This window comes from Felis catus, chromosome A1 (assembly GCF_018350175.1).
Source record: "Felis catus isolate Fca126 chromosome A1, F.catus_Fca126_mat1.0, whole genome shotgun sequence".
NCBI classification, from domain to species: domain Eukaryota; kingdom Metazoa; phylum Chordata; class Mammalia; order Carnivora; family Felidae; genus Felis; species Felis catus.
Window position 1 is genome coordinate 232,207,898 of NC_058368.1, and position 26,395 is coordinate 232,234,292.

The 26,395-nt window shown below is 45.9% G+C and overlaps 1 protein-coding gene across 9 annotated transcripts in view; it reads left to right on the forward strand.

The window, feature by feature from the left end:
- The window catches only part of SEMA5A (semaphorin 5A), a 483,514-nt gene that overhangs the window by 354,212 nt on the left and 102,907 nt on the right, over nucleotides 1–26,395 (forward strand). For all 9 annotated transcript variants that reach the window (XM_023239575.2, XM_023239573.2, XM_023239601.2 and 6 more), the window contains one exon: nucleotides 17,541–17,748. In XM_023239575.2, coding sequence (XP_023095343.1) covers nucleotides 17,541–17,748 — 208 coding nt within the window. The remainder of the gene's footprint in view (nucleotides 1–17,540; nucleotides 17,749–26,395) is intronic.

Sequence of the window (26,395 nt, forward strand, 5' to 3'; positions counted from 1 at the left end):
TGTGTCACTCTTTAAGAACATTCAATGCAAACTAGTTAAATTTCTGACCAATCACTTTGTGGATTTCTAAAGACTACAGAAGCTTAACTCAGTGTGAAATTAAAAAAGAAAAATTAATGTTTTTTGTTTTTTTTTATTTTTTATTTTTCAACGTTTATTTATTTTTTTGGGACAGAGAGAGACAGAGCATGAACGGGGGAGGGGCAGAGAGAGAGGGAGACACAGAATCGGAAACAGGCTCCAGGCTCTGAGCCATCAGCCCAGAGCCCGACACGGGGCTCGAACTCACGGACCTCGAGCTCGTGACCTGGCTGAAGTCGGACGCTTAACCGACTGCGCCACCCAGGCGCCCCTAATGTTTATTTTTGAGAGAGAGCAGAGAGCACGCGCAAGCAGGGGAGGGGCAGGGAGAGACACACACGCATAATCTGAAGCAGGCTCCCAGCTCTGAACTGTCAGCACAGAGCTGACATGGGGCTCAAACCCACAAACTGTGAGATCATGACCTGACCCAAGCCGAAGTCAGATGTTTAGCCAACTGAGCCCCCCCAGACACCCCTTCAGTTTGAAACTTTTAAAGCATTTTGAGATTAAAACAATGTCCAGGAGGGCGGTTCTTGTCATCTGTGTTTAGTCTAACTCTTTTTTTAAAAATGCTTATTTATTTTGAGAGGAAGAGTGAGTGGGAGAGGGGCAGAGTGAGAGGGAGAGAGAGAACCCCAAGCAGGCTCCACACTGTCAGCACAGAGCCCTGTGTGGGGCTCAGTCCCACGGACCGTGAGATCATGACATGAGCCAAAATCAAGAGTCAGACACTTAACCAACTGAGCCACACAGGCACCCCATGTTTTTAGTCTAACTATTGTGCTCCCAACTGGGTATAATGAAACTGATTGAATATATGATCTTTTTTATTTGAGGAATGAAACTTGAGTTGGAAAAAAGGAAAGGAGAATTTGCTCAAGGAAAAATTGTTTCTTCAACTAGAAAGTATGCAAGAAGCATTGTTACCATGTGAGGCTAAAATACTGAAGAGTTGTCTGCAGTCAGTAAGAGTCCCTTAGAATGACCCTGACCTAAGGCCAGTAGAAGTTGGTTTTCACACTCTCAGAACAGATAGGAGGTTTTAGAGGCCTCAGTTTCCACCTATATGTACCAAAAAGTAAATATTCCACTAATTAATTGTCTGAATACATTTATGGGATTTTGGAAAAATAATTTAAAAATTCACCGTTAGTACTGAAAGAGATTAATTATCAAGGTAGAAGCCTCATTGATATGGTCCTCATTGATATGATCACTTAATTAATTTTTAAAATCTGGTCTTGGCTTCAGCAAAAGATCACTGGTTCAATGTGAAAAATAGTGCTCCTGACTCGTCCTTGATAAATTGGGTCTTTAAAGGCAATCTTCACAATGAATTGCTGCTCCTTGAGTTAAACAATCATTTTTTTCTTTCCTTTAGAAATTTTATAGATTGCACAATGTTGGTATTTTTTTACATACTGGTGTTCAGCATTAGTTTATTTCTGCGTGGACTGGATGAGAGTCAGTTGTTTTGGTCTTTCCTGAATTGCCGTCCTGTGGTGATCCGCCTGGCACTTTGTCTTCAGGAATCTCTAACTTTTGAAGGTGGGTCCTTAACCCGCACCTCCGGGTTCCTCAGATTCCTTCCGGGCCTTGGGCACCGAGCATGCTGGGAGCAAGAAGATGCAGGCTCAGTGCCGGCTCATCTCACCCTGGCTGTGCTCTGAACTCTCCCCTGGTTTTAGTGACAGAGCCTTGGACATCTTCTCTCCCGAGCGGTGATCCAGTCTTTTCTCCAGTGTCTGGGTTTTGTCCTGTGTCCTCTGACACATGGCCCTCCCAGGAATCAGGGGACTGCTCGTGGACCCTGAGGATGACCCTGCCCCATCTCCAGACAAGAACCTGTTGTCCCTCGCCCCTGGTCCCATGTTTCCTGCTGTCTGATTGGGACCCTCACCATGGCCTTCAATGTATAACTGGTTTTAGGCTTTGACTGTCTCTCAAAGAGTCAAGTCTTAGTTATGGAAAAACAGTGTATTTTGTTAGGACTCATAATTTGCCTTCTTCGTGATTGAGAACTGGGCTGGGATGCCACGTAGATCACAAACTAAACCCATGGAAGATTCGGAGAGCCACACTGGAAAGTCAGCGTGGAAGCCAGAAGGCTAAAGGGGCCTGGAATCTGCCCATCAGTGTGGGGCCTATGATCTCAGAAGTGTCACGGGGAGAGCCCATTTCCCTACACGGGGACATTTGAGAATACATGTCACACCTGCCCGTTGGATCCAGCTAAGGCTTTCCTGCCCCTCGGATATTTGGTTCCTTATCTCACATCCCTGTTTCATGCTTTTGGAGGTCCACACTTGTCCCCATAACTTCTGTTAAGAAATCCCTGCTCTTCCATTCACAGAGTCCCGTCTATGCTCAGGTGGAATATGTTTCTCGAGCTGTCAGCGCATCTCGAAAGATAAGATGGCTGCCTGGTGGGGAAGGATGGGTGGGTCGTCCTAAGAGAAGGCACAGAATATGGAAAACTGAAAGCTATAGAAAGATATGGGGGCATTTGAAAGGTGAGAAATTTAAATTCGCTGGAGTTGTGGGTGGAGGCACAGGAGATAAAGCTGAAAGATAGGATGTGCCACATTGAAATTCTTATCCTAACAAATGAATTCAGGATTTCAGATGCATGAACAGATTTGAGCCTAAGGGGAAGAGACATGACGGGGTTTCGAACATGGTGAGTTCCAGTTGCATGGGGGCGGTCTGGTAGTTGGAAATCCTTTTTTTGAAGCGAAAGAGAAAAGTTTGGGTCAGTAATAGAGACCTCAGCTCAGCTCTGAAGCCATAGGAATGGATAAGGTCATGCCTGAAGAAAGGGCATGAAAATTGTAGCTACCAAATAGCTTGACGCATCAGCTACTAGTTCATAATTAGTATAATGTAGCAGTTCAGAAAAATGACAATTTTTATTCCATTGAGTAGCGAGCTCTCTTTTTTTCCCCCTTTTAAATTAATGTTGCAAAAGTACAAAAGTGCTTAGCATAGATTTTTCTCAACCATCCCGGCTCACACTAATGGGACCAGACGCAGTGTAAATTTCACCACTGGGGTGACAGGGTGATTTAGACTCTGTGTTCCTGCCTGGTGACTGTCAGAGAGGGGCGGCCGACACTGCCAGCCGGGTGGCTGTTTTGTAATTTAGATACAATAAATCTAAGGCGAGTAATTTCCTTCTGGAAACTTGAATTGCCTCCTTAGCGGGAAGATGAGAGTTAGATTTAAGTGGTGTGGTCAGAGGGGAGTTTTGAGAGGACACCCAGAGGGCTGGATTGAGCGCTCTCATTTTAAATGTAATACTGTTTTTATTCACGAGAAACTCCAGTGATAAACTTCCTATAAGCATCGGCCTATGATTTTGCATACCTTAAAGGAGTGTGTGGTCTGGTGTGGTTTTCTGTAAGGCGGTAGACGCTGTTGGCTCAGAGGCAGGATCTCCCCTCCAGCTTTGGGTGTGGTGAGGACGGACAGAGGCAGGAGCCTGTTCGGTTTAGACGACACTTGAGTAGGGCTTATAATCCACGAGCTGGAAGTGGCAAGACAATACTTCTAGCGGATTCTTACGTAATGTGCCCCGCGTGCCAGGCACCGTTCAAGCCCTCTGCCCAGAGAAGCTCACCGCGTGGCCCCCAACCTGTGAGCTGGACCCCAGGGTGAAGGAGACGCAGAGGGTGACTGGCCTGCTCTTGGCCAGATGGCCTGTAAGTGTTGGAGTCGGGAGTCTAACCCGGGCCGTGGGGCCCCAGGGTCCACACTCTGAACCCTGTGCTCTGCTCGAACACCTACCATGTGCCAGGCACCGTTGCAGATGCCAGTGAGATCACAGTGACGAAGACCAGCTACATCCTCCAGGACCACCGTCCCTGGAACTTCTCAACCCAGGGCGAGATGTGGGAATATGGTTTAAAATAATACTTAGGGGTAGAAGAATGTCGCATACAATTTATGACTAAGAGGCTTCAACTGGCTAGCGTATTCTTCTTGGGAAAAAGAAAATAATCCCTTAGTTGGATCTGATAAAACGAGTTAATCAAAAGCTCCATTTTAAGCGTACAGTAACCACGAAGCCCCGTTTTCCTCTTTAAATTCCCTTGTACTGTATAGATGCAATGCTGAGTCCCACTGTCAAAACCAGTTTAATTCATTTGCCCAATTACAAGTTAAAAGAAAGAACTTTCATAACATATTAGCTGTCTGCTACTTTGGGATAATGAGCAGCTGAATTGATGAACTTTATGTAATGATCTGTTGCTATGGCAACATGCTGCCCAGTGAGCGGAAGAGGGCATTTCATCATTACTTCACTGATAATGGTTGGAACAGTAATGGATGCAAATACAAAAGGTTTTCTTTTACTCCACGGCAACTCTGGGTCGATGAGACAAAACAATAAAATGTCTCTTGGAAACAGTGGCAGAGAATCAAATAGAGTCAAATGCACAATTGGAAAGACAGTAATTTAGCTTTCCAGGTTCGTGGTCTTAGTGTCCACAGTGAATCTCCAGCCCAGTCGCAGGTAACCATTGTCAGAAGTGCCCTGTGTCCATTTCGTGGGTTTCGTTTCTGTACTGGATTCAGCACACAGCAAGCTCACTAATGAAAACTCCCTTAAAATACGGTAACACGTTGAGATGTCACAAGAGGAGAATGGAGTCAGGCTTACATTTAACCATCCAATGGTTTGCAATAAATAATCTTTGCATCTTTATTCCACATTTTTATGAACCAGCCCTTTCTTTGCTTTTTATGACTTTTTTTTTACAAAACACAAAATTATGTATAACTCCACCCTTTAAGGTTTTTTTTTACCTTATAGGAAATATATATTTATTGTGTGTTTTGGAAATGCTTCAGACTGATGTTCTCTCTTTTTTTTTTAATTGTTTTTGTATGTTTATTTTTGAGAGAGAGAGACACAGAGAGAGAGAGAGAGAGAGAGAGAGAGAGAGAGGCAGAACACGAGTCGGGAGGGTCAGAGAGAGAGGGAGACACAGAATCCGAAGCAGGCTCCGGGCTCCAAGCTGTCAGCACAGAGGCCAATGTGGGGCTCGAACTCAAGAACTGTGAGATCATGACCTGAGCCGAACCGGGCGCTTAACTGACTGAGCCTGGGTGGTGCCTCCAGGCTGCTGTTCTTAAGAAGAATCCATTTCTCTGACACTTTTTTCAGTGTTCAGTGTTCTCAAATTCATCGAATTAAAGCCACTCTACACGTAGAGCATAAGGCATTTTACTTAAAGCTTAATTGTTTCATTGTTCAGGCTTTAGTGAATTGCAGAAGGTTGTCTGATCGTATGCAAGCATGAAAACTCAAAAATGATCATTTTCATTTACAGCTGTCGTCACTGTTCTGAGCTGACCACGTTTTTCTTTTCCTTCCCTCTCTCCCTCCCTTCTTCCTTCCTGCCTTCTTTCAAAAAAAAAAAAAAAAAGGTGTGTTTTCATAAACTTTTGAAATTTTGGTGAGACTAAAGTTCTAGAAATCCTTCAAAAAGAAATTCATTATAATCAGCGCCCTTTTCCTCAGGTACCTGAAAGTTCATTCTTGAGTGCTCATTCCCTTCTCTCTGATGTTCCCCCAAAGAGCAGGAGAGCCTTTGGCATAAAGGTCGTGAGTAACAGCACCGTCTGTATGAATTATTTTATAATGCTTATCAAAATGCATCCATTTTTCACAATGTTCCATGTCCCATATCATTCTCTTGCTGTTTTACTAGCCCGGGATCAAACGTATAGGGGATTAAGTGAAATAAATGGCAGTATTTGAAAATACTAGGCTGTAACTAAGATGAATCTTACGTTGTGATCATACGAGTCAAACCTATAATTTATAGTGCCTTTGCATTTCAATTTCAATCATGACCTCTTAAGGGAATGTGGAAAAATAACTCATGGTCTAGTTTTGAAATTGCTTTAAGCAAATTATCTGAAGGGCGAAAGTCTGGTTTTTTTTTTTTGTTATTTTTTACTTTTGTATATCCTACTCTTGACATGGAGTCCCTGTGCCAGCTTGCATCATAACGAAGATAACAAGTTCCGCAGATTGGGTAGACTAAACAAACAGAAACTTCTTTCCCCTTTCTTTCTTTCTTTCTTTCTTTCTTTCTTTCTTTCTTTCTTTCTTTCTTTCTTTCTTTCTTATGTTTATTTTTGTCTTTAAGAGAGAGAGAGCGTAAGCAGGGGAGGGGCAGAGAGAGAGGGAGACACAGATTCTGAAACAGGCTTCAGGCTCCAAGCTGTCAGCACAGAGCCCGATGCGGGGCTCGAACCCACGGACTGTGAGATCATGACCTGAGCCAAAGTTGGATGCTTAACTGACTGAGCCACCCAGGTGCCCCCCGCCCCCAGCCCTGCACACTTATTTCTGGAGATGGAAGTCCAAGGTCAAGGTGTTGACAAAGTTGTTTTATTCAGAGACTCCTCTCCTTGGGATGCAGACGGCCGTCTTCCTGATTCGTCCTCACATGTGGATGCACATGTCTGCATCCTAATTTTTCTCTTCTTGCAAGGACATCCTGGAGAAGGGACCTCCCCCTATACAACCTGTTGTGTGTTAATTACCTTTTTAAAGGCCCTGTCTCCAAATATAGTCACATTCTGAGGTGTTAGGAATTAGGACTTCAACATGAACGTTGAGGGGACACAATTTAGCCCATAATACTCCCTATCTTATTATAAGACCCATTTTCATAGCAAAGGAGAGATGGTTATGCTTTTCCATCTCTATCAAGACGCAAAATTGAATCTCATTAAAACTATTCAGTCCTTATTAGTGAGAAAAGTGAACATTGACAATTACAAAAACGTCTGTTACTTTCCCCCAAAGTTAAAAATATGACCAATTCTCAACCAGCATAGCTGAGTGATGTGTAGTAGGGCTTACACTGCACAGAGCAAATGTGACCTACAGCAAACAGTGGTTTCAGGGTCTTATTTTTACTGTGAGATTCTTTTGGCTTAAATATCTTTTGTCACCTTAAATCCCCCCCTTTTTTTAAAAATTTTTTAATGTTTATTTATTTTTGAGACAGAGAGAGACACATAGCGTGAACGGGGGAGGGGCAGAGAGAGAGGGAGACACAGAATCGGAAGCAAGCTCCAGGCTCTGAGCCATCAGCCCAGAGCCCGACGCGGGACTCGAACTCGCGGACCGCAAGATCGTGACCTGAGCTGAAGTCGGACGCTTAACCGACTGAGCCACCCAGGCGCCCCAAATCCCCCCTTTTTTTAAGATAACCCTTTTCATCAGATTATTCTCTTGTTTGTGTCCTGAGCTCTTGGAAGTGAGAGCCCAAAGCCTGATGGAGAAGTCAGATCAGTTCCGGGCTTGGCACCACTTATACATCAGTTACTGTGGACTGAATTCTAGGATAAGATAAGCACAGACCCCTCAATCATAGCTTACTCTTTGTCTTGATTAACTGCTCTCGCTTCACACACCGCTAATCAGCCCCCATGATCTTTTAGGAGCTCATCAGCCATGTTGATACTGATGCACCATTACAGCCATTGCATATTATCCCTTCCATACTTTTAGGACAAAACTAACCAGCACTTGATTGGTATGAAGAGGCTCTAAATTCTGGCCCAAGAGTGAACTTTGGCACTCACTTAGCCTGTCTGGGCTTTGATTTCCTCGCCTGCAAAATTCGCAGTATTGTTGTAGGTTCCTTCCATCTGTAACATCCTGTGACCATTTGGAATTTTAATTCGGAAAACATGATGGTAGAAGGCCAATCGCAATGAGAGGTGGCCCTATCAATGGGGTCTCTCGCGTTCTCCCACATGGACTTGTCTGAATCCACGTGGATTCAGAAAATGGACCGAATTAGGAAAGTGAAGGTGGCCAGTATTTCCCTATTTACACATCAAGCTATACACTTGTGCTTCTCATTCCTTGCTAGTTTAATTTTGGTTAGTTTCTTTTTTTCCTCTGTGCATTAGCTGTAACATTGATTATTCGAACTGCGGATCCTAAAAGATGATGTCATACTCTTTCTGTTTGGAAGGTCCTCAGGGTCCTTCATTTTCTCAGAAGAGTGATACAGAAACTACACTCCAAAGAAGAACAGGGACGAGCTTGACCCCTAGTTGAAAGGAAAACCCTACCAAGCAAACGAAGAGCAGGGAGAACCTTCCCTAATGGTTTGATTGCTTTGTGGCAATCCATAGGTTTCCGACCTGACCCGACAGTGATTGCATACTCTCTCACAGGACATCTGTCACTTGCCTGTGGTAAGTTGTCAGCTGAGCGATGCCAAATGGGGAGATGAGGAGTTAAGGGCCAGGTTTAGTCCCAGAGCCATTAGTTAACCTTTAGGGACCTGGGTTATCTTACCACAATAGGAAACGATTGCTCCAGTGCTGGGATTTTTTTAGACACTTGTGGATGGGAGCCCTTTATTCAAGGGAAATCATATGGCAAGATTCAAAGTGTATAATGCAGCCCAACAGAGCTTGTCATACTGTGGATGAAGTGAACCCTCATGAACTTACTATCTTGGGGGGGGGGGCAGGTAGACACCTGGCTCTCCAGGACAGCACCAGGAGAGCCTGGTGCATCCCCAGGCTGCCCAAGGCTATAGCTACAGCACCAAATAGCTACTGGGCACCTGAAAGGTGACTGGTCCCAGTTGAACTTGGATTTTGAAGACTTAGTATAAAAAAAAGGCAAAATAGGGCACCGGGGTGGCTCAGTTGGTTGGGCGTCCGACTTCAGCTCAGGTCATGATAATCACAGTTCACGATTTCGAGCCCCGTATCGGGCTCTGTGCTGATGGCTCAGGGGCTGGAGCCTGCTTCGGACTCTGTGTCTCCCTCTCCCTCTGCACCAGCAACCCCCCCCCCCCCACCTGCCTCACTCGTACTCTCTTTCTCTCTCTCTCAAAAAATAAACAAACATTAAAGAAGTTTTAATGCAAAATATCTCAATAATATATTAATTACATATTATAATTTTACATACTATCATACTTCGGATACATTGGGATAAATACAAATAAGTAATAAAAATTAATTCATCTGTTTTCCTGTCAGTTTTCCTTGTTTAAGGTAGATACCAGAAAAACTTCAAAGTACTTATGTGGACTGTAATATATTGCCATTGGATGGCGTTGGTCCAGACAAACTCTGTCAGCTCCCACTCGCAGGCGTCAGTGTTGGAAGGTTTTGCGGATTGAAATCATTTCGGCTGCCTTCCCAGGTCCCATGAATAGGTCATCTTGTCCCCAGGAAATGCGCTAGGAATTTGTCCTGGAAACTTTCTTTACTGCCACACTCCACTCTAAGGATATATTTTTTTTTTTCTTTGAAACCAAAATACTTGTTTATTTCCTGTGTAAAACACACACACACACACACACACACACACACACTTATTTTTGTTTGTTTTTGTTCTTGTTTCATTTACTTTTCCTGTGGACTGCTCCATAGCTGGTTTGCTGTAGAGCACACACCCCAGTTCCTGTGGGGTGAAGGCTGAGGGAGCGAGATTCAGGCTTTCATGGATCATTTCTTTTTTTTTTAAGTTTATTTATTTAGTTTGAGAGAGATAGGGAGGGAGAGAGACAGAGAGAGAAAGAGAGAGAGAGCATGCATGAGAGTGGGGCAGGGGTAGAGAGAGAGGGAGAGAGAATCCCAAGCAGCCTCTGGGCTCTCAGCACAGAGCCTGACATGGGACTTGAACTCACTAACCATGAGATCATGACCTGAGCCGAAATCCAGAGCTGGGTGCTTAACCGACAGAGCTACCCAGATGCCCCTCATGGATCGTCTCTTGTGCCTGTTATTCTTTGGGGCAATTTCTTTATATCTTTTTCAAGTTACACTCCTGTTTTTTGATAAGTATTGCATAAATATTTTCTCCCAGCAATCCCTCGTTCATTTTAAAATTGAATTTATTATTCCTTCCTGTGATGATGTTCCAACTTTACCTCAGTAAGCCATTTTATTTACAGTCTTTGCTTTTTCCTTTGGTCATTTTCCTAATGGCCCAGAATATGGAGGTCTAAATGAATATCTCTGTTATTACAGTAATCCAATTTCACCCCTGCATTTTCTACCCGCCATCAGACTCACTTCTGGTCTTCCGTGGCTTCATTAGTCACCGGCAAGAATCAATATTAGGGATTGTTTGGATGCACATTCTGATGATTTATGCCCTGGAACGTTACCGTTACCTCTGGCAAGTGTGTTAGTGAAGCCCTTTGTTTGTGCGAGGTCTGGTCTGGTGACAGTACCTTGCATGGTCCTTGTTTCTTGGGGTACTTTTCCCTTTCTCGTGTTGCCAGAAATACCACCTTTTAAGTGTATCTACAGCTTCTGCTCATCTGTAGGCACATACTTGAATTTGGCTCCGCGTGCCTCCCTAGACAGATGGCGCATAAAGGATTGGGCATGTCAGTCATTGTGTTTGCTCCGCTGCGCCCACGTCAGCATGTGCATATGGGAGGTTGGTGTGGTGGTCCTGGTGCCCAGAGGAACACGTGCCTTCTGAAGCAGCTGCCACCTGTGCGTGTCCCCCCAGTGGGCATCAGGCAGCAGCTCCCATGGGATCAGAATGTTGACTCTCTTCTTGTTACCTCCCAACTGGTCAGGTTCCTATGACTTGCAGACAAGGTCATGGAATAAAAAGAGAAGGCAGACAATCTACGTAAAACTACCTTCTCCTCCTCCTCCTCCTCCTTCCTCCTCCTCTTCTTCTTCTTCTTCTTCTTCTTCTTCTTCTTCTTCTTTTAATATGATTTATTGTTGGCTCATATACAGCGTATACAGCATGCCCTTGGTTTTGGGGATAGAGTCCTGTGATTCATTGCTTACATACTACACCCAGTGCTCATCCCAACAAGTGCCCTCCTCAATGGCCATCTTCTTCTGCATGACACTGCTTCTTTAGCAGTAGCTTTTTTAATTAATGTTTACTTTGGAATTATTTGTTACAATCTTTGATCTCATTCATCAGCATTGAAGTGAAAGCTTACTTCATGTCTGAATCCCTTAGAGGACTTGGAAAATACAGCTTATCAAAAATACGTACTAATTCTTCTACTCTCTGAAACTCCCATTTTCTCATCTAGAAAGTAAGAATAATCACGCGTATATGCTGGATCCTTGAATAACAGGGGGCTGGGGGCACCCACACCCTGCACATCCAAAAGCCTATGTGTGACTTTGACTTCCCAAAAAGTTAACCACTCCTCACCTGCCACTGACTGGAAACCTTACCGATGACATAAACAGTCCTTAACACATATTCTGTATGTTATGTGTAATGTATGTTTTATTCTTACAATATGGGAAGCCAGAAGAAAGAACATGTTACTATGAAAAATCATAAGGGCGGTCCCTGGGGGCCTCAGTCGGTTAAGTGTCGAACTCTTGATTTCGGCTCTGGTCATGATCTCGCAGTCTGTGAGTTTAAGCCCCCCATCGGGCTCCATGTGGACAGTGTGGAGCCTGCTTGGGATCCTCTCTCTCTCCTTCTCTGCTTCTCCCACATGCTATTGCTTTCCCTCTCTCTCTCTGTCTCTGTCTCTCTCTCAAAATAAACTTTAAAAAATATCATAAGGAAGAGAAAATACAATATTTATTATATTCATTGTACTGTTAGTTACTGGAAGAAATCCACACGCAAGTAAACCTAGTCAGTTCAAACCTGTGCTATTCAGGAGTCACGTGTATCAGCTACATCTTAACTAGCTTGCTGAGATGATCAGATGAAATGTGGGTATAACAGGGTTGCCAGAGTTAGCAAATGAAAACACAGGATGCTCACTTAAATTTCAATTTCAGGTAAAGTATGAATACTATTGAAGAGGACATACCAATGCGAAAAAAAATTATTCATGGTTTATCTAAAATTTAAATTTAAGTGGGCATCCTTTATTTAATCTGGTAACCCCCTAGGGTATACGCATGCTGTCTGTTGTGCTGAAAGGAGGCAAATGTAAGTTACTTGGTGCCATGTTTAATGAAATTTTCATGTGATTACGACTATTCGTGTCTTGCAAATAACAGCCATACTATCAGCTTTGATCCAACCTTCAAAATCCTGCAGGAGCTCTGTCTCTCACCGTGTGCACAGTTTTCCATTTGAGAGTAAACTACAAAACTGTGACTTTCAAATTGGGGCCCATGACAGAATGAGTAGCTGACACTTTCCAGAAGAAGCAGCTATTAGGAGAGTTTGTGGCAAGGCAGTGCCAGTTGTGTGTGTGTGTGTGTGTGTGTGTGTGTGTGTGTGTGTGTGCGCGCGCGCGCGCGTGCATGCTGTTAGCTCCCTGGGGACCTGAGCCACAGCTGGCTGAAAGTGCCAGACTTTTCTTTTCTTGTTGATTGTCGAATTTCCAAGAACGATCGAGAAAGTTGTATGTATTTCTTGTGTTAAAATAAAAGACAAATGCAAACTAATCTTGAAAAGTCCCCAAGCAGACAAAACCAGTTCAGTCATACAAACAAAACTTAATTTGCTTGTTTTGCAAGGCTAACTTGACCTGGGTCACTTCTTGCTAACGCCTCTGAAAATCCTAAGGAAACTTGAACTGTTTCCCGAGGTTGATATAAGGTGACTGCTAACCAATGGCTTATTATTTAAGAAAATTCTAATGTAATAACCAATCACTGTGAAGAAGAAAGTCACTACCTTCCCACTACGTAAGCTGCTTTATAACAAGACCGTGTAATGGTCCGAGCGCCCTGGTTTGCACACTGTCCTTTTGGTGTGTGCACAGTAAATTTTTACTGATTTCTACTTCGGTGAGTCATTGGTTTTACTTCTGTTATTTCTGAACTTTTGACACTGGCATCTGTTTTGTTTGTTTGTTTGTTTATTTTTGTCCCCGCCCCCGTAACTCACTTTGAGTAACGTATTGAATTTTCAGTGTGTCGAAGGTATATATGGTTTTAGTTTTAATGGCAAATCTTCAGAGTTAATATTTTATCAGATGAAACCAATTAAAATGGTTTTCTTCGTTCCCATTTAGTTTACGACACTTTCAGCTAAAATCTATGCCTATTGGGGAAATGATGTTTCTTGTTTGCCCTTCACCCTGACTGATAACATAACTCTCATTAACGGCCACAATGGGAAAAATATTAATCAGGAGTTTTTCCAGCAGATGCACGGATGATGACTTTCTCATTCCTTCTTTCTCCCATTCTGTCCCTCACCCATCAGTGGGCCTCTCGCCCGGTGTGTGTTTATTCTTGTGCACAGGCCATATCAATGGCCACTCTGCACACGTCAGAGGACAGAACTGACATAGTATCTTCTCCCCGTGGTGCTCAAGGTCAAGCGTACAAACCCACAAAACAAGGAGATGAGTCAGTACACCGTAATAAATGTTGTAAAGCAGAAACAGCAACAAAAAATTAAGCGCTCTCTGGGACCGACCAGGGTCTTCCTGTTTTTTGAACAAAATAGTTCTTTGCCCAGTGGTCTCTCTCATGGGCCAGGCTCTGCCTTTCTGCCTCGGAAAGAGACCAATGGCTTTGCCACATCCTTGTACCCGTGCTTCGGCCAGTGTGTCCAGTAACTGGGAGAGAACATTCGTCTGGACCGTGAGGCGGCGTCGAGGGTCTGTTCGCCGCCTACCACTCCAGTGGCAGCTCCTGATTAAATCTGCCGAGACGAGCGGGGTCACATCAGTGTCGTGGGATTTAGAGACGTCGCTCCTTCGGCCCGTCCCTTCTCTTTTGTGAGATGCAGGATGACCCAGGTTTTCTTTTTCTTTGTTCTAATGTGCTCGAAGGAGAGACAGCTTCCTCGGAATTCCAGGGTCATTTCGTATTTCGAAACGTATCTGTTTGGGATGACATCACGTGACATGATAGAGGTGTTAGCGGACGCTGTGCTACGGGGTAATCATGTTGCCCCGTAACATGATTATATAAGTGCCTCAAAGCAGCATATGTACAACTTAGACTTACACAGTGTGTTCTCCGTCCCCATAAAAATGTTTCGGCACACAGCCATTCATTTAAAAAAGGAAAAGAAGGGGCGCCTGGGTGGCACAGTCGGTTAAGCGTCCGACTTCAGCCAGGTCACGATCTCGCGGTCCGTGAGTTCCAGCCCCGCGTCAGGCTCTGGGCTGATGGCTCAGAGCCTGGAGCCTGTTTCCGATTCTGTGTCTCCCTCTCTCTCTGCCCCTCCCCCGTTCATGCTCTGTCTCTCTCTGTCCCAAAAATAAATAAACGTTGAAAAAAAAATTAAAAAAAAAAAAGGAAAAGAAAAGAACGTGGCCTTGAAGATGGGAAGAACGAGATCCAATCGTGCCCCCAAGAGAGGGCTTCCCCTGGGGGGGGATGGGCAGAGAAAAACGGGCAGAAAGACGAATGGTGACAGAACGCCCTGACCCGGGCCTCCCAGACACCCCAGGAGGAGGGGTCTGCCTGGCTGTGTGTGGAGGGGAGAGAGAAGACTCCCAGCTTTCTGAGCAAGGACACAAAGAGGAAGCCGGCCGGGAAGCCATGTTAAGCAGAGAACCTGTATGTGCGGGGCTGGGGTGCTCCTGGGCCCCCAGAGCCCCAGGTGCCCCCCGTGACTCGGGCGCAGAGAGGTGGAGGTGCGAGGGAGCCCGAGATGAGGGCTCAGGGCATGCACGGCCCACGGCGACTCACTGCCCCGGTGGCCCCTTGTGCAGAGCATCCAAGGCACACGCACACGCATCCTGATGCTCCCTCCAGACGTAGGAGAGGACGGTGAGTGTTCTGGGTTAGGAAGGCGTTCCGCACCAAGGTAACAGGTGTGTGAGCCCGGAGCGAGAACAAGGCACAGGCCAGGGAAGGAAGAGCTTCACAGAAGCAGAGGTTCCTGGGGTGCCGGCGTGGCTTTGTGGGTTAAGCGTCCAGCTTCAGCTCAGGTCACGATCTCACGGTTTGTGAGTTCAAGCCCCGCATCCCTGCATCGGGCTGTCTGCTGTCAGCACAGAGCTGGCTTCAGACCCTCTGTCCTTCTCTATCTCTGTCCCTCCCCCACTCTCTCTCTCTCAAAATAAATAGAAACATTTAAAAAATTAAAAAAAAAAAAAACTCAGCATGCATGTGAGCATGTTGACATTTGAACTATTATTCTTTTGGGTGGGTTTCTCAGACTAGCAATCTATCAACAGCAGAAATAATGAACAGCAGGAGCCTTTGTTCAACTGTTGAATAGCATTTTTGTTCCGTAATCCGCATTTCCCGTGACTGTAGTGTGACAACGGTCCAAAGATGGTGATTTTTCTGCTGGACTCCCATCTCCTTTGCCCCCTCCCCACCCCCACCCTCTCCCCTCCATTGCTATAAACTATTCTTGTTGCATCCCAAGGGTCTCTCACTTAAGCCCTCCTACCCGCCTTGCTGCCCGCTGGGGGGTGGCAGTCCCTGGCACCCCCTCCTGGCCTCTGGCTCGGACGATATCTTCTGCTGTCATGACGTCCCAAAGGATGGCTCGTGCCTGTCACTGCTCCACGGGAAGTCTGGCACTTCCATCTGCTGGTGAGGACTTCCTCTCAGGGTATTGTGGCTGAGACATCTCTGTACTGAAGTCACCTTCCCTGAAGCACCCATCTTGCTCCGTGCCTCGGTGCTGTGCATGGTTGTTGACGCTTTTCTCTATGCGGGGCAGGAAGACCCCAGAGTCACTGGCGTTGAATTTCCCACCAGCTGGGGACTGTGGTCACCGAGTCCAAATTAGGTTGACTTTTGCAGTAAAGACGTACAAGTTTTCTTGCACGCTTAAGTCTGTGAGATGTTCCTTCGTTAGAATGTCTGTGGCCCTGTTGTGTAGGCTTGTGCCCTCTCTCTCTCTCTCTCTTCCCTCAAAGACAGGCACTGTGTTTTTCATCTTCCCAACGTATAGCGTAATGCCATTTATGCTTGAACTTTTTCGGAAGTAACACATTTATTCAGATAGCTCAAAATAAAATTAAGCCGTGGTTTACTAAGGCTGCATATGTTATTATGAAGTCAGTTCGTAATCAGTAAGTATTCACTGGAGATGTTTCAGAGAGACTTTTAAAAATAAATTCAGGGTAACATATGTCTGTGCATATCTTTTCTCTTTAAAAGAAATATTCTGAGTCTCTGAGCACTTCCATAGGAATGGAAACCTGAAAATATTCCTGTCCAAATTGTTCTTGAGATTCATGGATTGATAGGAAGCCTCAAAGCCGAAGATTTAATCCTGGTTTTGGAATAACTTCTTAGCCTCATTTTCTGTATTTTCAGGGTGATAATTATAATGTTTTGAGACTCAGGATGCTGATGGGTTGATTTGAGGAGCTTAATGATGGCTTTAGGGAGTACTTCTGGTGGGTTTGCTGTCTCGCCCCCTGATTTGCAGGCTGGCACCAGGGCCTTCGCCAAAGCACGCTGGGGACATTAGCACACATTTCAGGTCTGTGTCCTGATGCGTGGTATTGGCCGTGCTGTGACTCTCGCCGGCTAAGAGGCCTCCTCTCTGTGCTCTTTGCAGCCGGTCTGGGGAGATGCCTGATTCACAGGTAGTGCTTACAGCCAAGCTTAGGTGTAGGTGAGCACAAACACGCAGTGACCGGAAAACCTGGGGCGGGGAAGAGACCGGGCCAGAAACAGACGTTCCGTTGTCCAGGAGAGGAGAATTTGGGACTGCGAGACAGAGAAGGGCATCCCAACGGGCACGCTTTAGATGGAAAGAGGAAGGAGGTGTTCCGGGTAGAGGAGGAAGAGAGACAGAGAAGGATGCACTTCCCAGGCAGGAAGGAGAGGAGGTGTCCTTTGCTGTTGCCCTGGGTGTGTTGTGTCTGCCCTGCAGGGGTGGGGGGGCGCGGAGGGGGTGCAGGTCAGCACCTCTTTCGGACACTAGGAATCCGAGATAGTCTCCTGAGGATTCCTCTCATCTGACGGTTTCCATGGGACGGAGCAGAGCTGGCGACCAGGAGCCACAGGTAGCTGTACTGCACGCTGGGTGTCTGGACTTGGACGTGGACGAGGCTGAGGGGGCCGAGCAGTCTTCACCGCTAGCTGCCCGGTAGCTGAGAGCCGCGGCACAGCCGGTGTGCCTGCCCTACACCCGGCACTGGCGATTGAAGAGGTCCGGGGTGGGATTTGGGTGTCAGCATTGTTTTAAAAAGGTTTTAATGTTTTATTTACTTTTGACAGAGAGAGAGAGAGAGAGAGAGAGAGAGAGAGAGAGAGAGAGAGAATGAGACAGAGCAGGAGCGGGGGAGGGGCAGAGAGAGAGGGAGACACAGAATCCACGCAGCGGGCTCCGGGCTCTGAGCTGTCGGCACAGCGCCCGGCCCGGGGCTCGAACCTGTGAACCGGGAGATCAGGACCTGAGCCGGAGTCAGACGCGGGCCGGACCGAGCGCGCCAGTCATCGCTTTGGAACGCCGTGCGAGCAGCCGGGCTGGAGACGCGTGGCGGCTTCGCTGCTGGGTGGCCGGCGAGGCCCGCTGACCTTCTGTCCCTTTGCCTCCTTCCCTGTTGCCCTCACAGATTACGGCACCATAAAGAAAGTGCGGGCGCCCCTGGCCCCGGCTGCCGGCAGCTGCCTGCTGGAGGAGATCGAGCTCTTCCCCGAGCGGCGGGGGGAGCCCATCAGGAGCCTGCAGCTCCTCCACAGCCGCAGCGCCCTGTTCGTGGGCCTGCAGGAGCACGTGGCCAAGATCCCGCTGAAGAGGTGCCAGTTCCACCGAACCCGCAGGTAGGCCTGCCCCGGGCTGGGCCCCGGCCCTTCGCATCGTAGCGAGCCCCGCGCCGTCCCAGGACGCGGGGTGCTGGTGCAAACCGCTTTGCGGGCATGAGAACGACCCCCTGGTGCCTCCGGATGGAGAGCCGATTGGTGACACCTGTAGGCATCGGCCCGGGTTAAGAGAAATTCCCCCGTGATAACCCAGATCTTTGGTGTTCCTGCATCGGGCCGGTGCAAGTTTGCTTTGATCGGGATACGTGTAATGTAATATATGTACGGAGCGGGCAGAGCATGGTAGCAAGTGCGTCCTGTCGGCCCAGAGCTAATCCCCTGAGGAGGAGCGATGTGGGACCCCACCCCGGGGGCCATCTCCCTGTGTCGGCTCTCTCTTGAGGCTCCAGGACCCTACAGGCTGGGAGGAGGGAAGGAGAAGGAAGTCCTGGGGACGCAGGGGACCACAAGTGCCGTCACATCTTTCCTTGCTCCTACTCACCTCTCATTGGCCATGGGGTGCCCACGGGGACCACAGTGGCCTTTGAGGCTCAGTTTGGAAAATTGCTCAAGAGACCATCAGGTACTATGCACACTACACGCTTGACCAGCACTTTAATGTTGGAGCATTGCGTAACTGCTCTGCCCCCCCACAAAAGATCGCCCTTGGGGAAATCACAATCTCATATGTTCTTAGGGATCCGCAATCTCAGTAACTCCGTCCCCCAACGTAGCGCGTCATGGCAGATCTGGCGTAGAAACGGACTGTTTGCGTATATCGCTCACAGGTACCATACACAGGTCATTCTTTGCCCAACAGGTGCCCCGTGGCATGAGCTTTGGAGCTCAGAGACTGGGAGTCACAGTGCAGGCTGCCTGTGCTATTTCTTGACCTGGTCACTAAAGTATCTTAGGCCTCACTTTCACATTCAACACAGGCAAATTGCTATAGATTTCAATGGTATAATGTATACCATTTAAAATTCACGGCCCTTTACAAAATGGACAAAGAAGATTGGGCACATGTGTTACAACGGGATATTACTCGGCGATCAAAAAGAATGAAATCTTGCATTTGCGGCAACATGGATGGAACTGGAGTGTATTATGCTGGGTGGAATAAGTCAGAGAAAGGCAAATGCCGTATGATTTCACTCCTATGTGGAATTTGAGAAACGAAACAGATGAACGTAGGGGAAGGGACGGAAGGATAAGATAAAAACAGAAGGCGACAAACCATAAGAGACTCTTAAATACAGAGAACAAACTGAGGGTTGCTGGAGGGGAGGTGGGTGGGGGGATGGGCTAGCTGGGTGATGGGCGTTAAGGAGGGCACTTGTTGGGATGAGCCTTGGGTGTTACATGGGAGTGATGAGTCACTAAATTCTGTTCCTGAAACCATTGCTACACCGTATGTTAGCTATCTTGGATTTAAATTTAAACAAATAAACATACACGGCGGGTATCCCCTTGTAGAAAGAGAGTTTTTATGTATGATAAAAATCACCACAAGATTCCTTTCTAGAAGATTCTAGACAACGAAGTATATTACATGGTGCCTCTTTTGGTATCAGAGTGTTGAGGAATAATATTAAAGGGTTTTCTACCCAACAACGATGCTATGGTGAGCGATAAGAACAAATAGTGATATTTATTAGCAGCTATCTTTTTATAACGTTAACCACTGGCCGCTTGAAATTTGTTGATTTGTGTTTCCTGCAAGACTAACGTGGCGCAGGAATGATTCTGCCCAGTTGCCGACGGTCAGTGGGTGACGGGAAGGGTCGGCGTCTTGCCAACAGGCACGTCACAAGTTGGGATGCCCCTGGAAGGGTTCCAGTCTTCCAACCAGGAAGCCCTGAGCTCTAACGGCCTTCCGTGGGCATGACACAGGGTAACACACAGGAAGACACAGGCCTGTGCTGTCTGTAGGGTGTTTGGGGGACCAGAATGAGACTTCATGGCTTGTGATGCAGGAGGCACCGCATCCTTTCCGTGGTGCTTTGCCTCATCGAGTGGGGATTACAATAGCCCGGCTCCTCGTATAAGTGCGACATCGGAAGCTAAGTTCTGCATCAAGTCAGGGAAGCGAGGCCTCATCATGCCCACCTCGTCTCCTGCGTGGCTGCCTGTGGAGCCCAATCAGGAAACCAAAGGAGCTGGCCACCACCGCGCACGGCAGCCCGGGGGGCGTTCCCGGCTCCCTCGACAAGGCCACTTGTCTGTGTTCATCATGTTCCTGGGAGGAGAAGATCATACAGTTATATCCAGAGCAGAATCTTCCTGCTGTGTGCTTGTCCACCCTCTCAGAGAAGAGCCGCGAGAGATTAGAGCTTTATCCTAAACTGATAGATTGTGCTTTTCTGTGTCCCCACACTCAGAATGGGTTAGACTGTGATTGACCCTTAAGTATTCCATCTGAGAGAAGAAAATCTGAAGACTTAAACCCAAGCGTTTCTGTGGATTCTTTCCAGTGTGTTCTTTGCCACCCCCTTCCCACAGAAAGACAAGAAAACCTCCATTTTTTGTCCATTTTTCAGACACTAGTATCTACGTGACTAGTTTCTTTTTTGGTGAATGAGGGGGGAGGTTGTTTTGTTTTGTTTTGTTTTTTGATGAGCAATTTTAATTTTCTAGACATATGCCCAAAGAAGTACGTTGAGTAGGAACAGGCGACCAATGGAGTAACGATTGAGTATTTCTTTGTTAAATATATTTTCCATAGTAGAATATAAGTAATTTCATTTGTTATTAGAAAAATCAATTTCATAAATGAGTTTTATAGTGTTTGGCAAGAGAAACGGAGCTTAACTAAATTACCTGTCTCCTTCCAAATCATATTCACATTAAGAAATGTTTTAATGTCTATTTTTCAAAGGCAGTGCACAGTTTCAGGTCTGCTAAAATGTTTATAATTGATATTGATACACTTCCACGCGTTGGCACTGTCCTAGATCTCCTCATCATTTCTCTTAGCCATTACACCCCGAGAGTTAAGTCACCCATCATCTCCATTTCTCAGTGGAGGAAACGGTGGCTCTGATTTTTGGATCCTGCCCAAAGGCCACATACATCGTGTGATATGAAGCCCAGGTTCAGGGCTGGGACTTGGCCTCCAAGGCTCAGGCTTTCTCTGGGGTTCACTGTGCTGCCCTGGGACAATGAGGACTTCAGCTCAAGGATCAGATTTCAGTGGGAACCAGTTACGCCATGGCACCGATCACGTGTGTCTCTGAGCGCTGGAGCTAATGAGAAGGGCATGAACTCAGACATGTCCGCTGATGACAGTTTAGCCCTGGCCCCTTCCCATTCTTTCTTTTCTATTATACTTGTTACCAGGCAACACCCAGCATCCCAGAAGTTTGATACCCGCTTGCTTTTTCTACAGTGAATTTCCACCTCCACTTCTAGAAATGATCCCAGAGCCTCAGGGGAGGCTGGAAAAAGAGCTTGCCTGTGTGTTCCTTTTTCATTTTTTTAAAGTTTTTTAAATATTTATTTATTTCTGAGAGAGAGAGAGAGACAGAGCATGAGCAGGGGAGGGGCAGGGAAAGAGGGAGACACAGAATCTGAAGCAGGCTCTAGTCTCTGAGCTGTTAGCACAGAGCCCGATGCAGGGCTCGAACTCACGGACAGTTGAGATCATGACCTGAGCCGAAGTCGAACACCCAACCAACCGAGCCACGCAGGCACCCCATTTGCCCATGTGTTCCAAGCTCTGCACCCATTGTAACTTCGAACAAACAGCACTGTGTTTTTAACGAGATGTCACTGTTTTCCTCGGAAGGTTATTTTGGTAGAACAATATTTTAAAAATACATTTTAGTCAAGTTCAACCTCAAAAAAATGACCGAAAAGATTTTGATTTTAACTTTTTTTTTTCCATAACCATTTAGTGAATAGCATGGGGAAATGATGTGAATGACAGAGTCAACTTATCAGAAAAGGGTGGTTCCCTCTGCGCATGTGAAGTGCAAGAGAAGTTTTTCCTTTTCTTGTGTAGCCTTTTGTACTCCAGGATTTATTTACCATATATATGCATGCGGTTGCTAAAGTGAATCACCACTGACTGACTTTTGAAGAATGTGGGGACCTTGACAGGCCCGGATGTGGGTACTGCGGGTGACAGTGGAAGGTAGGTAAGCCGATGCCATCCCATGGGCCACGTCATATGCACTTGGCACAAGGTCAGGTCTCCCCAAAGCAGCGTGAGGTCTTTGAAGTCGGGAAAGGTCTTTATAGAGTACAAAGTGTGGAACAGCCAAGACCTGCACTACCTTAGTCTCATGTAAATACGAGAGTAAAGTCATAACCTGCCACCTGAAGGGGGACAGACTGTGGCGGACAGCTGAGGGAGTCCGCATCTCAGTACTTCAGGAAGGAACGAGTGATCACAGGACCTGGGCCGTTAGCCTTCCCCAGGGAATACTGTGGCCTTCCACTTGGCCCAGCTCATTGGCACCCTTCAGCCTCAGGAAAGGCGAGTTGTGATGGGAAGGCCTTTGATTCAGACTTGCAAGTCAGTTTAAGGATTGTGCAGCAATTCGATCAGTGGGGCAGCAAACTGTTAAGAACCAGAGAGAAGATGCTTTAGGCTTCACAGGCTGCACAGTCTCTATTGCAGCTACTCAGCCCTGCCCTTGTTGCATGGAAGCAGCCACAGACCGTACGGCGTGAGCGTGGCCGTGTGTCAGCAAGGCTGGCAGATCTGTCGGGCAAAGGAAGGATTCGCTTTTTGGTGCCGTTTGTTACAAGGAAAGTAAGAGCAGAAGAGGTGTTAGCTACCCATGCCCCTTGTCCCACTGGATGGTGCCACAGCAGAGGGACGGATCAGCACGCATCGTGGAAGCGGGGTGCCATGTTGCAAAGCAACCAGCTGTGCTACAGCTTAGCGGTTTCAGAACCTGTACCTGTGCCTCAGTGGGGGTGAGGGTGGGGGGCACGAGGCCTTCGCCCTCATTAGAACCTGGGAGACAATGAGAAGCAGTCTCATGACGGCCTCCCTGACGGAAGGCAGTGAGGGGCCAGTGGCCTTGTAACAGCTCCTCCCCATCCTCCCGTGTGTCACAATGGGGGCGATCACTCAGCGTCCCGCCAAAGTTAGGTCAGCTGTGCTTCGGTCCTCAGGGTGCCGGGGCACAGCGTTGCCCTGCACTGTGTTTCAGGAAAACCGTAGGTGCCAGGCTGGACTTGGCCCATGGGCTATCACTTGCTGACTCCTGGTTTCGGATTTTCTCATATATGCCTTTTGAATGAATCAATGTACCTTCAATCGTCATATACCGTGGTTTATAAAATTACCTGTAAAATTTACTAAATTATTAAATTGCACGAATTCACTCTATACCTTAATATTTTCTGGATAACGTGGCGCTTTCTGCCCTTCAGACACATATTCTTTATTTTTTTATTTGACACCCACCACAATTGTGGGGTAAGACAAACCTGTCAAGTAGGGTTGACGTTTGTCAACCTGTTGTAGGGTTAACGTTTTATAGATGAGGACTGGTCCGAATCACAGAGGGAATAGCGTGAGAATCGTCAAGGCTAGAACAGAGACTAGAAGTCTGAGCCCCGCATGGCAGTCCAGGCTTCATTCAGCCCATCGCACCAGGTGCCAAAAGCTGGGCATTGTCTTTCCGGGTCTGTGCAGCCTCCAGAATGGTGCCCAGCCCAACACAGGCTCAGTAAACACTTACCCGATTTACAAACGGACACTGCCTCTCCCCCTCCTCCGTCTTTTACTTCGTCATCTCTAAAATAAACCTAAATTCTTGTGAAACACTAAAACTCCTTTTACGGGAAGGTGTAGTGACGCAAGACATTAGCTAAAGGATGGAAACCCTTGGGCCTTAGGTGTTTATTGTTTCACTTTTGCTTTATTATAAGAACTTACTGGGGCGCGAAGAAAAGGTGGAAGCCGGGAGAATCCTAGTCTACATATAAAACAGAAGAGAGGTGCCTTTGACGTTTTGCTTTGTAAAACTGGAGGGAAAGATAGAACCATTAGGAAAGAGATTGGCTCCATTTGTGAATGGGTATCTAGCCATTCTGAATTCATTTAGTTTGTAATAATGTCATTTAGTTAAAGAAATTAACGCTCATTAAGAAAATTAGGGGGATTAGGTTACTGCAGGACATTCATTGCTTGGAAGGGCAAAGTTTCGAGACATGGAGTTAGTATGTTGGCACCTTTATTAATTACATATTTCTACAGACAGCGTCTGCTTGGTGAGAGACATCCAATGTACAGAGAGAAATTTCAGGATTCCCCTGAGGGCTTCCAGAAAGACAACTTTAGCCATTCAGTTATGAATCACATAAGCAAGCGGGAGGAATTTTGACATGTGCTCATTTTACAAAGTAAATATCCTCCCTTCAAAATGAATTTAGTATCTTCCAAATCTCAACGCCTTGAGTTTTTGTTTGCATTGACTTTGGATTAGCTTCTAAAGACTGGACTTTCCTTCATTAATTCGTTCAGAGTCTATTTATTGATCTCAGTAGGTGCCAAGCACCAAGCAAGCCCCTAAGCATGGGATGACAGATGAAGAAGTATCCCTGAGCCTGTCTTCATGGGGCTCAGAGTCTAAAGAGTAACTCTGGCATAAATAAACGCTCCCGAAGATCTGTTGTGGCTTTGAGCCCCAGGGCCTCAGTGTTACCTGAGACTTTGTCCCCAGATCAGTTTATCGTTAAAGTCTGATCCTGTATTATATTAGGACCTGATCTTCGAGCCTGCCCGCCCTGTCCAATTATTTTTTAAGCTATTTTTGAATTACAACCAGTGTTCCAATCCTAACTTTCTAATACTAACAGAATTCATCACCAAATTATAATCTACTTATTCAATGGAGTCCTCACGCTGTGGGTTATTCTGAAGCTATTAAATGATGTCTGTGAAGACCTATGCGTGATATGGTAGTAACTGAAAGCAACAGAACAGCGTATGTGTCTGCCTTCATTATAGCTTTAAAAAATAGTTGAAAAAGACGAAGTACATTCACCAACATCTAATTATCATTCTGAAGAGCACCCCGTCAGAGGGGCTTGAGCCGAAACACTGTTTTTTTTAAGTGAAATCACAAGTTAACACCCCCAGGTCCAAGGCAGGTTGGAAAACGAACAGTTGAAATATGCTAGGTATGGGGCGCCTGGGTGGCGCAGTCGGTTAAGCGTCCGACTTCAGCCAGGTCACGATCTCGCGGTCCGGGAGTTCGAGCCCCGCGTCAGGCTCTGGGCTGATGGCTCGGAGCCTGGAGCCTGTTTCCGATTCTGTGTCTCCCTCTCTCTCTGCCCCTCCCCCGTTCATGCTCTGTCTCTCTCTGTCCCAAAAATAAATAAAAAACATTGAAAAAAATTAAAAAAAAAGAAATATGCTAGGTAGAACAAGAGCATATGTTAGCTTGACTGGTAATTTACAAAACATAAACCATACTACGGTTTGTTCTGTAATAATCAAGGAGAAATGTAGTTTTGTGAGGTCTGAAGCTTACATGGGTTGGTAGTGGTCCTCACTAAGGAAAAGGATATTGAATTATGAAGAATGATTAAGACCGATCTCAGGTCCTTAGGGAATTTCACGAAGTGAAGAAGTTTAAGTTTCCTTAGCTTTAGGGCAAGTCCACCTTTGGCAATGATACAAACACAGATTTTGGTTCAGGTACACCACAAAAGCAAAGAACGTAGGTGAACGCCATCTTGCAGAGATGTACTCATACTCTTATGGTTGTAGAGGCCGTGGGCTGCCTCCACAACCATAAGAGTATGAGTACATTTTTTTTCTTCTCTTTCTTGGTCAAATATTTTAATGTGATCGTATTATCGTAACCCAGGGGAGCACAGTTTCTAAACGGCTGATGTCCCAAGTTGATCACAATTGCTAGATTCCAGAAGCACTTTCGGCTTGCTTATTTCAGATACCCTCTACTCTTGTAACTATTTCTTTTTTACTGTCAATTTTCCCAAAATGCTTCACTGTAAAATGTGTATCAATCTTATTCAATTTTTTTTTAATTTTTAAAAAAATGTTTATTTATTTTTCAGAGAGAAAGAGACAGAGTGCAATCAGGGGAGGAGAAGAGAGACAGGGAGATACAGAATCTGAAGCAGGTTCCAGGCTCTGAGCTGTCAGCACAGAGCCCGTTATGGGGCTCTAACTCATGAACTGCGAGATCATGACCTGAGCCGAAGTCAGACACTTAACTGATTGAGCCACCCAGGCGCTCCCAATCTTGTTCAGTTTTAAAACAGATTTTTCAGGAAAATCTGAGTGTTCTATGCACCTAATACGATTTTAATTAAAAACCATCCACTTAGTATTACTGGCAATACATATTGATTATTCTAATTTCATATTAAAAGCAAATTTAAATGTAAAAAATCATCTTTGTGTTGAATCAATGTCATTTAGTGATAAGTCAATAGGGAATGGTTTTCGATGTATTAGAAGTTTGTAACTAATTGAAATTCTAGGCCACTAATTTCATTTACAAATCATAACATCCAATATGAATTCCTATTAAATGCCTTTAGCAAGTGATACATAATGAGTATAAACGTGTATTTTTACTAGTAATTATATCTTTGTTTACTTGGCATGTGTCCTAAATTTAAAAATGCCATTACAGTGTGGTTCCGTCTTAGTTCTTCTTGGGAATTAGAAATT